This window comes from Heterocephalus glaber, unplaced genomic scaffold, assembly GCF_053883595.1.
Source record: "Heterocephalus glaber isolate CG9 unplaced genomic scaffold, H.glaber_assembly_v1.0 deba00001497, whole genome shotgun sequence".
Classification (NCBI taxonomy): Eukaryota; Metazoa; Chordata; class Mammalia; order Rodentia; family Bathyergidae; genus Heterocephalus; species Heterocephalus glaber.
The window spans coordinates 17,089,589-17,105,332 of record NW_028258320.1 but is presented as its reverse complement, the minus strand read 5'-3'; the positions used below and the strand labels follow the sequence as shown (position 1 = coordinate 17,105,332).

At 52.8% G+C, this 15,744-nt stretch overlaps 1 protein-coding gene across 7 annotated transcripts; it reads right to left on the bottom strand.

The window, feature by feature from the left end:
- Positions 1–2,358: 2,358 nt before the first annotated feature.
- On the bottom strand, positions 2,359–15,490 carry Tbata (thymus, brain and testes associated). 7 transcript variants are annotated; one of them, XM_087184724.1, is made up of 13 exons: positions 15,219–15,490; positions 13,774–13,824; positions 13,582–13,638; positions 12,238–12,319; positions 12,084–12,121; positions 10,570–10,725; positions 9,844–9,977; positions 9,556–9,635; positions 8,492–8,665; positions 6,150–6,231; positions 5,307–5,451; positions 3,611–3,663; positions 2,359–2,599 (listed from the first exon to the last, which is right to left on the bottom strand). In XM_087184724.1, the coding sequence occupies exons 3-13, from the start codon at positions 13,626–13,628 to the stop codon at positions 2,514–2,516; spliced, it is 1,077 nt and encodes a 358-aa protein (XP_087040850.1). In that variant the 5' UTR covers positions 13,629–13,638; positions 13,774–13,824; positions 15,219–15,490; the 3' UTR covers positions 2,359–2,513. The 7 variants fall into 7 exon arrangements, with proteins under 7 accessions (XP_087040850.1, XP_087040854.1, XP_021115226.2 ...); XM_087184728.1 differs by lacking the exon at positions 3,611–3,663; XM_021259567.2 differs by lacking the exon at positions 13,774–13,824.
- Positions 15,491–15,744: the final 254 nt, after the last annotated feature.

The following is a 15,744-nucleotide window of genomic DNA, read 5'->3' as shown; positions in this document are numbered from 1 at the left end:
CCTTGGACACCTTTACTCTGCCCTTTCTTAAGATGGATTTCCAGCCTACTCATTCCCGTTTACCTAAGGGAGAATCTGATTGTTGAGCCAGCAACCTGGGCAGGGAGCATCCAGGAGCTGGGACACTGGGACGCTCCCCTTGCGTGTCCTTAAACCCAGAGTCCCAGGTGTGGATCTCTCCTCTTCAAATTCCAATCATTCTAATCACTGTTTTCCAAAGTGTGGTCAAGATACTCTGTGTAACAGATAAACTTATGTAGCATAAAAGGACACTTTACATCTATACATCTACATTTAATTTCATGTGTATGGGAAACAACACATCAAAACCATGATGCAATGGAATCAATATGAGAAAATGAAAAAATGGAAACAAAGTCTTTGAAAATAGGGAGGGATGGAGGGATTGAAGGTAGGGCAGGGGAAAGGGGAAAAAGTAAGAACCGAGAGAGATTATGTAAAGGTGCAAATTTCCAATGATGAATGTCATTATATTGTATACCTAAAATGGACCGATAAAATAATATTTTAGAAAAACCCATGATGCATGCATATTTTACTGCTTAGATGAAACTATATTTGTTTAAGTAAAAAGATAAATTTAAAGAAACTGAGGAATAGTACAGATGGTAAACAGTTGTAACAAAATTGGTGACCTAGTTATGGGCATGGCTCAGATTTAGGAACCAGGGCTTGTGTCGGTGACCAAGAACAGGAGGACTCTGGATTCTGATGAATCTGGATTCTAAATATTGAAACTTCACTTTCTAGCTACATGACCTTAGATTTTTTCTAGATCCTTTGATGACATGTGACATAAAAATCAATCACTGTACTTTTGTACAGCTATACTCCTAGTGGCATTATTTGCAGTGAGCAAAAGTGGAAACAATATCATCAATAAATAAATGGATAAAAGAAATGTAGTATATCTGTACAACGAGATAGTATTTAGCCTCAAAAAAGGAAGGAAATTTTGACACAAGGGTAAATCTTGAGAACATTAAGTTGTGTGAAATAATCTAGCCACAAAAAGTCAAATATGGTATGATTCCACTTATGTAATGTGTCCAGAGTAGCACAAACACATAGGGGCAGAAAGGCAGCTTGCTAGGGGTTGAGAAGGAAATGGGTTGCAAAGTTCAGTTGTGCAAGGTAAGTTCTGCCACTGAACTGTCCACTTAAACATGGTTAAGATGGGAAGTTTGTTATGTATATTTTACTACATTTTAAAAATTGGGAAACCAAAGTGGGCTTTTCTGGGGGCAGACTGGCGGCAAGGGAAAGGCTGGGAGGGGCCCAGTTGTCACGTGGAGAAAGGCCAAAGACTTTGAAAATGGGGTGCTTTAAGATTGTGAAGCTGTGCCCTGGATTCGAAGCACATCTCCATCAAAACTGAAGCCTGCTGCACAGAGAGTTCAGTGTGAAAGGGGATTTGGGCAGCGCCGAGTGGACAGAAGTCATCTGAACGACAGGAGTGGAGCAGTACCACAAGCACTGACTGGAGGCACTCGGCCCACCACCTAAGTCTGTGGAGTGGCCGAGGACCACGGCTTTGTGAATCCTCACCCTCCCCTCCCCAGCTTTGTATGAAATTTACAGAAATCTCCAGGTAGATACTGGATTTCCCAGAGGGTCAAGGTTATCTTCTCTAAATCTTAGAGAACAGAGACACTTCTGGCACCAGGGTCATTTTATAAATGCCCCTTTTCTACTCAATTTAGCTAATCCTTTATACTTTCCAGAAATGTAACCACAGCTTTGGGGGAGGGCTGCTGTGTGAGCAGGGGATTGAACTCGGGTCCTTACACTTGCGAGGCAGGCAGCAGAACCACTGAGCTAAATCCCCGGCTGAGCAGGGGTTTATAGCCAGACATCTAGGGTTTAAATCTTCGTTCTGACACTTGTTAAGTGTGACTTTGGACACTTGGTGACACTTAGTGTTGGCTCAGTTTATTCACCTAGCAAATGGGGCAATGATATTAATATCCTACCTCATGGGGCCTGTTGGGAGAATCAAATATAGTACTGCATGCATTATTTAGGTGCCCATCACCAGCTACCACCTTTCTCTGCCTCGGTGCCTGGCACATATAGGAACGCATCTTGGTTAGAATGATCATCTCAAGGAGAATGTGGGTTCCCTAACCTCTGCTCTAACATACCCAGGCCCTGTGGCTTTTGGCTCCAGGACAGGCAGAGCCCCTTTCTAAGCTGCACGTCAGTTTACCGGAATGTAAAAGACCTAGGTCAGCTCCTGGGGGCAGCAGCATCTGGGCTTTCTCCATGGGAGCGGGTGATTCAGGGAGCCCTGCTTCTTCTGGGAGAAAGCCCAAGCACACAGCTCCTTTGGCTAGGTGAGTGGGACTGTCCCCTCCGAAGGAAGACAGGGCTTTATTAGCAGGCTCTGCGGTAGGCGATCAGGGGCTCTGAGGAGTTGGCGGGCCAGGGACTCCTGGAATTTGGGGACCACCTGAGATGGAAGCTGGAGAAGTCACCTAGCTCTGGCATCCTCAGCTCTCTGACTTTGGCTTGGATGCTTTTTCCTCTTCATCCTTGCCGGAGTGCACCTTGAGGACTTGAGCTTTGCCAAAGTAAACTGGGAAGCAGGAGAAAGGCCCCCGGTGGATTACGTGGGAGCAGATGGGGAGGGAAGCCGAGTCAAACTTAGCTGGGGATGTGGGACACATGGATTCCCTTCTCTGAGCCCCACACTCCTTTCCTTTCAACATCTGGGAAGCAAAACCTAAGTGCCCACTCTGTGCCAGACACTGCTGGGCACTCAGGACTGAGCACTTGTGTTGGAATAAAAATATTTTAAAAATTAAAGTTTTGTTACTATATGTATTAACTCTATTATGTATTTCATATGTGGCCCGAGATGATTTTGCTTCACTCAGAGCCTCCCAAGCAAGCCCAACCCATGGGCGGAGGTTGGATGTGCCTGCTTTGCAGCTTGCTGGAGGAGGATGAAGTCCTCCTCTCTCTCCAGTCCGCTGCCCTCCCACAAAGGCACCAGGGTGACTGCGGGGCCTCCTCCCCGTGCTCTCTCATTCTTTCTCACCCCTTCCCGCAGCCATGCCTCCCCCAGCAGCCAGGGGCGCATATGCTGTGCCCTGCTTGTAACCCCCTAGTGCCCCCAAGCCCTCTCTGTGAGACCACACACCTGACTTCCTGCAGGCTGACCCTGCCCACCTGCCTCGTCCTCTACCCATAGGGCCTGGCCTGCTTTTCCACTAACAGCAGGCAGGTGGGACTCTGCTTAGGGCTCTCCCTCATCCATGGGGGGCTGGATCCTTCCTGAAGTTCAGCTCAAGGAAGCACCTCCTCCGAGTCCTTCTCATCCCCACCACCCCACCAGGCCCACCCCAGGTATTTTTATTTGTTGTCTGTGCTCCTCCTCCTAAGATATGGGCCTTGTGGTACAGGAACTTGTCTGAATTCTTTCCCACCATGTAGGAGGTGCTCGGTAAATAGTCAATGAGTGAATGAATAGGTGAATCAAGCAGCTTCCTTGGGTAGGGACCCATCTCCAAGTTGCCTGCATCCCCCAGAGAATCCAGGGTGCAAGGCATGGGCTCCCGGCGTGACTCCTCGAATGAAATCTCACCTGGTTTTTCGCTTTGGGGCAGAGGTGGTGACTTGGCCTTCTTCAGGGATTGACTACAAACAAATACAAAGGAGAGGCTTGGGGGGCCAGGGGGTGGGCAGGTGTGGTCTGCTGCCCACTCTGGTGGAGGTGAGTCACACGACCTGGATAGTCAGACCACAACTGTCCGTGGCTGGAGCCAGGCGGCTCCCACCTCCCCCAGCTGTGATTCTGTGCCTCTGGGGCCACTGGAGGCCAGGGCCTATTGTCCCTGGAGTGGAAGGATGGCCACTGTGCCACTGTCGCAGCTCTCTCCTCAGGCCCTTGTTCACACCCTGCAGTCAGGAAGACCTGTCTTGCATTTGAGTGTGGAGAGACAGGAGGCTCTTGTCCAAGGTCACCTTCCGCACTGGGCCCTTCCTCTGGCCTCTCACTGTGAGAAAACCAAGTCCAGGCCAGAGCACGAACCCATGCCTTCAGCAAACCTAAGCCCAGCCATCCCTGCCTCTGCTCCCCAAGCCTGCCCACCTCCAGCTGCCCCAAGCTCCCCACTGCCTGAACAGTGCACCCTCCTGACTTCCACACCTTCGCCTGTACTCCTCCCACTTCTGGGATGGCCTTTTCCCATCCTTTCATCTGCTCCTTCAAGGCCTATCAGTGCACCCCCAACTCAGCCAGGCATACTTGGGTGATTGTTAAGAATACATACCCCTGCTTCACCCTAGTGCTGACGGATTAGTCTCCAGGGGTCCAGCTCAGTCCTGTGCTCTCCCACTGAGCTACACCCGCTGCCCTGAGCTACTGCGTTTTGAACAAGCTCCCTGGATGAGTTTGAATGCTACTAGGCTGGGAGTCAGACAGGCCCACCAGGTGACTTTGGGCAGGTCCTCCAGCTGTCCCCAGGCCTCAGTCTGCCTCCTCCCATACCAGGGATTGAACTCAGGACCTTGTACTTTTGAGGCAGCCACAGCCCACTGAGCTAAATCCCTAGCCCTTTGCTCATCCACAAAATGGAAGCAATACTGCCTTTGTGGTTGCTAGACTAGACACGTCCAAGACACTTAGACAGACATAGTGGCCCTCTAAGTTGCTCTTTCCTTCACCGAAAGACAGGCTGTACCACCCACTTTGTGAGGATTTACCTTTTTTCCCTGCAGTACTGGGAGGGAAACCCAGAGGTGCTCCACTACTGAGCTACATCCCCAGCCCTTTTTGATTTCGAGACAAGGTTCCCCTAAATTGCTCAGGCTGACCTTCAACTTGAGATATTCGTGCCTCAGCCTCCTGAGTAGCTGGGATTATAAATGTTCAGCACTACATATTATACCGAGTTGGTAATGAGTCCCCTTTCTTCATAATTAATCCCTTTCTCCTCCAACCATCTAGGACACTTGATACCCATATACTTTAGCCTGCCTTGTGTCGAATTCCATCCTACCTGTGTCTTCCTGTAGACCAAGTGCTTCCGAGGGCTGGATGGGGCTCATCAGCCTTCCCTTGTTATGATTGACCCCACTCCCACTGGCAGTCAGCAGGACCTAGTGGGTCCCTTGGGGAGGAGCTGGTCCTCTTACTCCAGGCAGGCTCAGGCAGCCCAAGCTCTGGCCAGCACCAGGCTCCCTTCTCTGGACCCTATAGATCTCACCCAGGAGGCTGGATGCTGACCGTGAGGAAGCAGTTCTGGGAACAGAGGGGCAGATGGGGGTGTGGAACCCACCTGTAGGGTGGCTGTGGCTTCTCTTGAGGTGGCTCTTGGACTTCCTGAAGTTGGTCCAAGAGCGTTTCTGCTGGAATGGAGTCTAGGGGTCGGGGGAGGAGCTGAGCCACGGCAGTTTGCAGGAGGCCTAGAGCAAGGTCTTTCTCTGCAAGCACAGCCCAGGTAGCGGGCTCAGGCCAATCCCTTTCTGGGCCTCCCCATCTCGGCCAGCCCTGGGCGCAAGCAGCTCTCTCTAAACTCCCACATTCTGCCCTGCATCTCTCTCTTGGCCCCTGTGACCACTGAGAGCCCAAAGCTTCCTTACTTTTCTTCCACCACACAACCAAAGTGCACCTTGTTCTCAGCCCACCATGCTGGTGGCCACCCTCCCCTTCTTCCTCCTCCTCCTCCTGGCTTTCATCAGCCCTCACCCTGCCACAGAGACACAACCTGCACCCACTGTCCCACCCAATGTGTTTCTGTATGTGCATTTGTGTGTCCTTGTCCATGCATGTGTGTTCTTATATTTGCTCCTGTGTGTGCCTTTTCCACAGTAGCATGTGAGGGACTATGTTTGCTAAGTTTGATTCTTAAACTTCTCCCTCCACCCCTGTGCCTAGGCTTGGGCTCAGCATGAAGGGGGAGACCCCCCACAAGGGGCAGAGCTCCAGAAATCCTACTGGAGACTAGAAGAGGACAAAGCAGGACATTGTCCAGCTGGACAATGAGTTTCTTTGGAGCCCCAAAAAGGAGAAGCCGAACAACCCTAGGGTTGGGAGTGAAGCGACATCTGCAGAACCAGAGAGCAAGGGAGGGATCCTGACAGCCTCCATGCAGAGAGGGGGCCTGCGGCTGTGTGCTCACCCTGAAGGGGTGCGTAGAGCAGCCAGAGCTGGATGGCACTCAGTGAATCTGTCTGCAGAATCTGGCAGAGAAGCTCCAGGATCTGTGGGTAGAAGAGTGGGCTGGGTCAGTGAGACCCCACACATGTTCCTCCCAGCAGACCAGGCAAATGTGTGTTCAGGGGGCACCAAAGGCCCACACCCCTGAAGTGGGCTTTCCGAGCCACACACTCTGATTTCCATGAAGGTCCCTGCCTCCGCTCTCACGGGACCCTGCAACTTGTAGAGGGCTCCCTCTTACAATAAGCCCAGGGGATATTCGTTCATTCTTTCCTTCTCCCTGTCTTTTTCCCTCTCTCCCCTCTCCCTTCCTTCCTCCTCCTCCTCCTCCTCCTCTTGTTCTTTCTTCTCTCTGTCTCTCTCTCTCTCTCTCTCTTTCATGGGGGGTATGGAACCAGGGTCTCACACATGCTAGGCATGCACTCTACCACCCAGCTATACCCCCAACCTCTGGAGGAAGATTTTGGGGGAGTACTGGGAACTGAAACTAAGGCCTTTGCACTGAGTTACATCCTCAGCCTTTTTTTTTAAATTTTAAGACAGGGTCTCCTAATGTGCGAAGTTGCCCAGGCTGGACTCAAACTTATTACGATCCTCCTGCCTCAGCCTCCCAGAGTGCTGGTATTATAGACATAGAGTACTACACCCAGCTGGAGAAAGATTCTTAACCTTTCCTCTGGACCGGCAAAGAATCCAAGGCTTTGCCAGAAGAAGGCACTTAACTGTGTGGCAGAATTAAGCCTCAGCATCACCTATGTGGCGAGCTCACACCTGGAGCCTGGTGTGCCCTATCGTTCCTCCCTGGGGAGGCAAAGTCAGAGCTGACCAGTCATTCCTCAGAGATGCACAGGGTCCCACGTGCCTGAGTCCCCCATAGGCCTCCCCACCCCAGAGCTCCCAGAGTCTGGAGATGTTAGCAAGGAGGAGAGCGAGTCCCGTCGAGCAGCCCATGGGTCAGGGAAGGCTGGTTTTGCCAGCTGCTACGAGTGCGGCTTTTTCCTGCTGAGCAGCAGCACACTGGGCCTCTCCATACATGCTCAGCTCTCGTTGGCTTTGCCACTTCGGGGCTCGTTTTCCCCTGTGCTCTCCAGTCAAGTAGCATCAGGAGAAGATCCAACTCCATCTGGGATGGGTTAGGGGTCTTGCTAGGCCAGGTTTCTGATGGTAGCTGTACCCATGGCAGGCTGGAGTTGGGGCCTGGGGTGGGAAGTGGAGCCCCGAAGCCCTAGGAAAGTGGGGTTCCCTCAGGAGTCTGTCTTTCTAGGACCCATAGGGGCTTGTCAGACCCAGCAGGTCAGCCTGCTCCTTGGCAGACTGGGAACCGGGCTGAACCTCTCCCCAGGCCTGTGCCTGCCCACCCCCAACCCCCAGACCCACCTACTACGGGGACTCCCCCATCTGCCCCAGTGCCCTGCTCCATTCTCTGGATCCAACTTACCTGCCCTGAGCCCCCTCCCCACAGGGCCCGAGAACCTAATTCCAGACACGTTGATGATGCCCTAAGGTGGAGAGAATGCTGGCTCTAGTCCCGGCTATGCTGTCCTTCGCTGGGGACCTGGGTCACAGAACACCACTAGTAGGGCCTCAGCCTCCCCAGCTGTGGGATGGGCATCCTGGGCCCTGGCTCCTCTAGCTACTTGGCTGGACAGTGGCCAGGCTCCAAAGGCACTGCTGGCCTGAAAGAAGGGATTTCTGAATGTGCGGGCTGCATGTCTGCCCTTCCCTGGAGGGCGCACATGGATTTTAACGGTGACCCAATGCCCTGACCCACCAGAAGGGAGCGTGGACTCATCTTGGCCCTTGATGGAGAAACTTGAACACAGAGCAGATGGTCTCTGAGCTCTGCTGAAGCACAGACGGAATCCCTCTCAGGGTGGGAGACCTGGGTGCAGGCTAGGGGATGCAGCCTCCTGGGTGTGGCTTCGGAGCACACTGGGTGGCACCTTCACCTCCTTGCCTCTCAATCTACCCTGCAGCTCCCCTTGTGACTCATCAGGTGCCGCAGCTGGGATGGACCTTCGATGACATCATCCTCAGCTCCCAAGTGCATAGACCATGGGACTAAGGCCCTTAAGGGGAGCGTACTCACACAGAAAGGGACAGGCTGGCCCAGGCTCCCTAGAGGCAGTGATCAGAGCCTGGGCTGCTGATACCCCAGGTGGAAGTTTCCCAACTTACAGACCTCATCGTTGTAGTACCAGCGTCCCCAGGAGAAGCCATGCCCTAAAGCAGCCTAGAAAGGTGCTAGTTGGGAGATCTGGGAGCAGGGACTGCTATGGCCTCCGTGCCCAGAGCAGGGCTCACCAGAAGCTCCTGGTCCTGCAGGAGGGAGGCCTGGGCTCCTCCATCTCTGTTGGAAGAGTGGCTCCGCTGTCGCTGGTGAAAGCTGCGGCGACTGAGAGCTTGGGTGGAGGCAGGAATGAGCCTTCCAGTCTCAGCAGAGTACTTTGCTCCCCGCTCCCTTGGAGGCTCCTCCTTCTGCCGGGACAAAAGAGACCAGAGACTCCAGGAGCCAGTGAGAGGGAAGGAGGAGGCAGAGGGAAATGGCGAGAAGAAGGCCAAGTTACCTCTCCAGGGCTCCATCTCCCCAGTCCAGCATCATAGTAATACCAGGGACACAGACTACCACCCAGGCCACCACTGCCCTCTTGGATGGAGGCCTTCCACCAGAAGAGCTTCCACTAGCAAGAGCTCTTCATCCCCAAGCTCAACATCTATGGTTGAGCAATGGGTGCCCTGAGGGGTCCTTGTTCTTCCACCAATCTTCCCTGCTCCCCCTTCCCCAGCCCGTTAGAGATTTGAAAACAGCATTCTGGTCAAGGCTGCACTGCCTACCTTCATCCCAGGTTGGCTGTCTCCTTCCTTTGCCCTGGCCTGGGGGCCCCCCTGCCCTTGCAATTCCAGTTAAGCCTTATAGCCTCCTTCTTCCCATTTTAAAGATAAGAAACCAAGACCTAGGCAGCTTAGCTGCTGCACTGAGTGCTGTAATAAGTTAGCTGAGAGCAGCAACAGAGGCCAGGTCTCTGCTTTTCTTCTCTGGTTGCCTAAGATGAGGGGTAGAAGCAGACTCAGCCACAAGGGCCAGGCCTGTCCTTAGACCTCCTTCTGTCTGCCTCTTGATTGTCTTTGCCATTTTATTACCAAGCAGCAATTATGAGGTCACCCCCACCCCATTAAGTATCTCATTATGTATCCATGTCCCCAAGGCCACCTTTCCTAGGAACCCCTCTTGGGTTTCTTGTTCTCGCCCTCCTTTGACCCTCACTGACACCCCCCTCCCAGCGCCAAGAGCAGAGCTTTGAGGAACTTCCTTACAGAGGGCTGTCTGTTTCTTCAATGCCCAGGCTCCTTCCTGGCTCTGCACCCACCTCTTTGTTCTTCAGTTCTGTCTCTTTGGTAAAGACAGCCACTCGGGAAGTCAGCTCCTTCAACTCCCTCTTCCAGGGCTCTGGGAGGAGGGAATAAGATCCTTGGCTCTGCTCCCCCTCCCTGAGGAACCAGGGCTGGGAGGGCAGGGAAGGTACAGCACCAGGTGGAAGACCGCCCTGCCCATTCCTCCAGGCCTCCCTGTCCCAGTCTTAACGGAAAGGGGGAGGCAGTGTTCCAGAGTGAGGAGGATTATGAATGGCACCATGGGTGGGGTGTGGTCACTTTACTTCTAAAGGGGGTGGTGTTGATGTCCTTCCTGGGGTGTTGCTGGGACATGCTGGTGAGCATGTTGGTGGATGCTTGTGTTTGGATACACACCGTCTGATATAGCTTCACTTCCTTTAGGTACCTGGAGCCAGGACTGAGATATGGGCGATACACTACACCCTTATTGACACACTGAACCACTTCTGGAGAGGTGATGTAAACTCCATAGCCAGCTGCAAATCTTTCCTGCCTTGTGCTGGCTGCCTAGCCCGTTTCCCAGGAGCTCCCTCTCTGCCCCTACCAACCTGACTTTCCTACACCCTAGTAGCAGAGTAGGTAGAGCTTGGCAGGGCAGAGGCCTCCAGAAGGCTATGCCAGCACTATGGCTGATGGGTCTGATTGCTCGGTGCCTGAGCATGCAAGTCACTAAATATCGCAATTCCTGTCTGTAGCTGTAAACCACATGACTGTTGTCAAAATCAGCTTGATCTTTGTTATTTTATTCCTCCTCAAACATCTCAAATCTAAGCAGGGGCACTTTTCTGAGGCCTACAACCTGGGGATGAGGTAGGGAATAATGCAGAGATGAGGCTGCCTGAGGAAATGAGGGAGAAAGTGGGGTCATCCTTCGGCCCCACCAACATGAGAGCAATGGCCCCTTTCTTTCTCAGGCACCCACCCAGGTAGGGCAGCCCTTGGGGACAGGTGTGAGCCCCCAGGAAGAAGGGTGTGGCCCAAGTACTCACCAAAAGAGAGCCAGGGGTTCCGATTGGACTGTGGGTCCCCGATGGGTATAGAGATGGTGGGCATCCCCGTCAGACAGCGGGGTAAGGGGGTAGACCAAGGCAAGGGGATCAGAGAGAACTCGTCCCTCACGACACAGACGGGCTTCCCAGTGAGATCTGCAAAGGGTTAGGGGTGGTGGGAGGGGCCCTCTCTGGACCTCAGGAGCTCCAGGAGGCCAGAAGAGACCGGGGGCAGGGAGAGAGAGCTCCGGCTCCACTGTTCCGGTAACCACCAGCCCAGCAATCATCAGAGCTGAGAGGCCCTGTGACCCACCATCACCTCATCCACGGGGCACTGAGAAATGGACCGAGAAAGGATGTTTTCCAGTCTTTGAAACCTCTCCATCTTGGGGTCCCTGAGGTTTTCCAGTTGCTCAGGCAGAGAACCCCAGAGGGAGTCTTGAATCCTCTCTTTCTCATACTCACTTTCAATCATCAAACCCTGTTAGCTCTGCCTCATGACTGTCCCTAGGAAAGGCCAATGCACTCTTCCATGCTTGATGGTCCGAGCCATTATCAAGATGGAGGCCAAGGTGACCTTGCTAACAGATCTCACTTCTGAGTTCTCAACCCTCCGATGGCCCAACTGACTCTGAGGCAGCTCAGTGGTGACACTAGTGGCTGGTAAGTCCCAGCTAACCTGGCCCCGTCGCCTCCCTGACATCATCTCCTTCCTCTCCCATCCTCTCTGGTCCAGCCACACCTGGAACTTCCTTGCTGTTCCTCCAGCAGAGCTGGAGTGCTCTAGCTCAGGGCATTTGTATTTGCTGATCTATCTGCCTGGGGCTTTATTAGCGCTGGTTTGTGCATAGTTCACACACTCGGCTCCTTTAATGTTTTGCTCAAATGTCATGTTATTGCCTAGGTCTTTCATGGTCACTTTTTCTTTCTGTTTTGTGGAGCTGAGGGTTGAATTCGGGGACCTGTGCATGCGAGGCGAGTGCTCCACTGAGCTACATCCCCAGCCCTCATGGCTGCCTTTGCAAAGTAGCAGTCTCCCCTTTGTGGCCTTTGTACTGACACCTGGTCTGTTTCCCATTCTTTGTACCGATGTCAGCTCCAGGAGAGCAGCAACAGTGTCCTGTTGTTCACTGTTGTGTCCCCAAGACAGAAAGCGCCGTCTTCTAGTTTGCACCCAGTAAATACTGATGATGAATGGATGAATGGATGGACAGACGAAAGGCTGAGTGGATGAAATGGCCTCAGGCAGAAAGCACAGCTCAGCTCCGGGGCAGAGAGGGACACCCTGGAGGGGACCCTGGCACACCCTTGGAGCCTGTGCTTCACTCCTGTCCCCAGGTCAGTCCTGGCTTGGCCACTAGGCAGCCGTGGGACCCTGGTTAGACCTCACGCTCTCTGGGCCTCAGCCTGGGCTGGGCTGGAGGGAACACTTCCCTCCCAGTTCTCAAGGTCAATTAGCCATCAACCTTCCACACCCATCCCACCCCAACCGGGATGTGCGGACCTGGGCCTACCTTGGATATGGGTCACATGTTTCGGGTGGGGGTGGTGCCTGGAGAAGAAGGAGTGGTGGCTGAGACAGCCAAAGCGGTAGGTGCCGGCGGTTTTGGGTTTGGGGGTCCTCAGCACCTCTTGGATCAGCTCCAAATCCACAATGCCTGGGATCACCTGTGCTTTCTGTGGCCCACTGTCCCCATGGCTCTCTGGCCGGTGCCCAGACTTCTTCTCCGGTTTCAGCTTGGCCTTTGGACTGAAGGAGAAGATTTAAGGGGAAGTGACCGGAGCTTTGGTCTGGCAGCAGTGCCCACCCCGACTCTGAGCTGGGTGTGTGTCCTCGAGCCCATCCCCAGAGACTCAGAAATCTTCCTGGATTTCACCCCTCCCCCACCAGGGCACCCAAAACTCAGCTACCCCAGAGTGCTTTTCCCAGTGGCACCATCCAGTCCCAGGGACCCTGTGTCTTCCTAAGAGCCTCCTTAGGTTCCCCAGTCCATCTGTGAGAGCTCAGATGGAATCTCCCAGAACCCCAGTTTTCTTCCAGAGAACAAATCTGGAACTAGAAAGAAAAGCCTCAGACCTACCTATTCCTCCACACACCTGCGGTGGAGCAAAGGCCCCTTATATGCACCTCCTAGGGGCAGGGGCTGGCCCCAGCAAGTCCTGTCCTCAAGCCCCGCTGTTGGCAGCCCTGAGGAGCCAGCTGTCACCCTCCCCCTCCAGGCGGTCCTGGGCCAGAGCCAGAGCCAGTGCAAGGCCAGGTGGGCCATCCTTTTCCCATAAGGTCCCTCCCAGGAGATGCAGAACTGACAGGCAGCTGTCAGGGCTGTGACTCTGTGGGGAAGCGTCACACGCTAGCTGGGCTTCTAAGGAGACCAGCAGGTCTGTTCCCTGCTCCCCACCTCATCCTGAGGACGCTGAGCCTCTGCTCCCCAAGGGAGAGTGGAGGTCAGCCCAGCAAGGATCCGAAGGTCAGGCCACTTCTGCCGGGGTCTGGTGTAGACACCTGCCTAGTGGCTGTCTGCACTCCCTTCTCCTGGCTGAAGGGGGTCCCTCTGGAGGAGAATAGGTGGGCTCTGGATATGCTAAGCCAGGAGTGCTGCCCTTGGACCCTGTGAGGATTTTGCTGACCCTGCCCCTGGGTTTCCTGTTCCAGTCTCCATTCTCCTCTAGGGAATCTAGGACTTAAAGAAAAACTGTAAACCGCCTTTGAAAGCCAGTTAGCTACCTCCTCTACCCCTAAGTAATAGAGGACGTGGCCTCCTAACCATCCCCAGAATGCCTGTGCTCTGTGTTCCTGCCCTGCCTGTGTCTTCTCCTACCCAGGGAGGGTCCTGTGAAGCCTGTGCTAACTTAGCGGAGGACCCACTGGGGGCCTAGCTGGTGGCAGAGCAGGGTGAGGAAAGCCTGCCTCTCCTGGATCTCCATGCTATTGAACTCCTGCAGGCTGTCTCTGTCTTCCGCCCCGTCCTGCTCCCAACACCCGTGGTCAGCAGGTGAATGGTTGGGCCTTACCTTGTCAGTGGATGTTCAGCCAACTGAGTCCTCACCTCTGCCGCCATTGTAATGTTTCTAATGGAATAAAGACCAGTGTCTTAGTGCTCAGGATGAGTGACAGGGACTCCTATGGACCAGAGGTGGGAGTATAACCTGGGACAGATTCTTTGGGGGAAAAAGGAACAATAGTTTGTAAAACTGAACACTTGCCTGCTGTATCACCCAACAATTTCTGTTCCAGGCATAGAGAAACTTGCAGAGCTGTACAACAGGGGCCATTGATAAGAATATTCCTATTAACATCACCCAAAAGAGCAAAACCCTGTGACAACCCAAATGTCCAATGGCAGAACAATGAATAAACAAGGCATGTTACATCTAGGCAATGGAGCATTTTATGGTTATGAAAATAAATGAGCCCCAGTTATATGCAACAACATAGTGAATCTTACAAATATACAGCTAAGTCAAGGAAAGCATGTTTCAGACCACACAGCAGGACATCTCTTTTTAAAAGGAAAGTTCAAAGGCAAACAAAATGATTGTAAATATGTGACTGAACAATAACAGCAAAAATTGTGGCTATTTCTGGATAGAGGAAAGGTGGGAAGGAGAAAAGCAAAGAGCACACAGGAGACCCATCAGTGATGATATTTTAGTTCTTGGGGTGGGCGGTGCATTTACTGGTGTTCATTATACTATTAAATAAACTAACTAGACGAAACAAGTGAAAGAAGGCAGATGTTAAAACCAAGAATTATGATTAATCTAAATCTGTGGACCTGTTAAATATATATATAATTTACATTCAATATTTGCATACATTGCTAGGGATGGTTTGCGAAAGGAAATCAATGCATTCTGAGAATTAACCCTCAGGGACCCCCAGTGACCCCCCAGAGCCAGTCTCTATAAGGTTATCGAGGGAGGGATTGGCCTTGTTTGAGGTCAAGGAAGAGGAACAACTAGCAGAGGCCACACAGCCAGGAACCAGAGTCCGGACATCTGGCTCACAGGCCCCTGATCTTTTCTCTAACAACAATGGGCAGAGCTTCCTTTTTAGGAAGCCTCAGCACCCTCAGTGACAGGCTGAGCTCTAGAGAACACAGGGCATTTGGAAGCCCTGAATCCACCCATCTACAGGAAAAGGAACTTTTAGAACACGCTTTCAAGTATTTTTAACCATGATAACATTAAGAAATTCATTTTTCTACCAGGACTCAATTCACATACGTGTGCATGCTTGTGTGTGCATATAAGACTGAAACCAGAGTACCCTGGAGCAATATCATACTACATGTGATGTGCACAGATGCATGTATCCTAGGTTTTGTTTCCATTTTTTGAATGTTAGACATGACCCATCAAACTGCTGCAATAAGCACTCAGGAGTCATGATCCACAATGCTGGAGAGAGGTCAGCAGGGACCTGGCAGGTCAGGAACACTTTCTCCAGAGTGAGACACGTGGGACCATTGGGGCCACCTCTGCCATGCCCTGTGTCCCTGAGCCCCCTGACAGTCAGATCCAAGAAATCTGAAGGCTGCCACTGATCCACCGCAGGACTTCCCCTCTGCCCCTGCCTTCAGGGCCCTCTTCGGGGTCCTGGTCTGGTTCCAGGAGCTATTTCTTCCCTGGAAAGGTCCTGGACTCACCAAGGAAGGTGCCTGCTACAGCATGTAAGCAGGAAACCCCTACTACCTGAGCAGGAAGGCAGGAGAGGACACACCAAGGGGCAGTCTCCTCAGTGCTGTGGATGAGTCTGCCGCTCTGTGACTGCACTGAGCCAAGCGGTTGCTAGGTTACCCCTTCCCCACAACTCCAGAACCACTCCCAGCACCCCTCACCCAACACACATATACCCAGCTCCTCTTTCTCTCTCCTGGACTTTCTCTTGTCCCTCCAAGCTCCTCCTCTACTTTCCATCCAGCACTTCCAGTGGGGACCCAGGGAGAGAAGGCTGACTAACTGGTTTGGCCAGCTATCAGCAGGCAGAGAGGAAATCTGGCTAAGGATGCTGCTTGTGTAGGTCCCAGCTTTATCAGCCACACCCTGCCTGACAGGGCATGGAGGGGTTTCCCTGGGGACCCATCCTCAGGGGGTTGTCTCTTAGAGGAGACCCACTATGAGATCCAGAGTGTCTCTTCAGCCTCAGTTGGTGGGACAGCTAGGCGGGCAGAT

Coding starts and splice junctions, on each gene's coding strand:
- Tbata (XM_087184724.1), bottom strand. CDS start 13,628: ATGGCGGCAGAGGTGAGGACTCAGTTGGCTGAACATCCACTGACAAG. Junction 12,320..13,581: donor GCTGAACATCCACTGACAAG/GTAAGGCCCAAC, acceptor CTTCTCCTTCAG/TCCAAAGGCCAAGCTGAAAC. Junction 10,726..12,083: donor ACATGTGACCCATATCCAAG/GTAGGCCCAGGT, acceptor AACCCTTTGCAG/ATCTCACTGGGAAGCCCGTC.